General features: G+C 65.5%; 1 protein-coding gene across 1 annotated transcript in view; it reads left to right on the forward strand.

Moving 5' to 3' along the window:
- ARHGEF1 (Rho guanine nucleotide exchange factor 1) overlaps positions 1-495 on the forward strand; it is a gene marked incomplete at its 5' end in the record, with an annotated part of 9,195 nt that continues 8,700 nt past the window's right edge. Inside the window, 3 exon segments of the mRNA XM_025194584.1 lie at positions 1-36; positions 115-192; positions 292-405. Of these exon segments, the coding sequence (XP_025050369.1) occupies positions 1-36; positions 115-192; positions 292-405 (228 nt within the window).

Below are 495 nucleotides of genomic sequence, written 5' to 3' on the forward strand. Positions count from 1 at the left end.
AGAGTGGACAGGAGGGAGGAGGAGCCGCAGGGCTTGGTGAGTCTTGGGGGCGGGGGAGTGTCTCAGGATGTCGGGGACCCCCATTCACCCACCCCCATATGTGTCTGTCCCCAGGGCCCAGGGGGCTGCAGCCAGGCACCGCCCGCCATTATTGGGGCCGAGGATGAGGATTTTGAGAACGACTTAAAGCAGGTGAGACAGGGATGTCTGGGGTGGGGGGTTCTGGCACCTGAGGGGAGGGGCTTTCAGCCTCAGAGGAGGAGCTGAGACCCCCCACTTCTCCCCCCACAGACCCCAGATGACCAGAGCAGCCTCTTCGGGAGCCTGGAGCTGCTGCGCACGCACCCAGCCTATCTCATGGCTTTTCTGCTGCATGCCGTGCTCCAGTTCGACCCCAGCCCCGTGGTGAGGCCCATGGGGGGGTCAGGGCTGGCACACACGTGTGCCAGCCCTGTGCATGGGGTGGGGGGACAGAGGTGCCCCCTGCTGGCAGCA

This window comes from Alligator sinensis, unplaced genomic scaffold (genome assembly GCF_000455745.1).
Source record: "Alligator sinensis unplaced genomic scaffold, ASM45574v1 scaffold1575_1, whole genome shotgun sequence".
NCBI lineage: Eukaryota > Metazoa > Chordata > Crocodylia > Alligatoridae > Alligator > Alligator sinensis.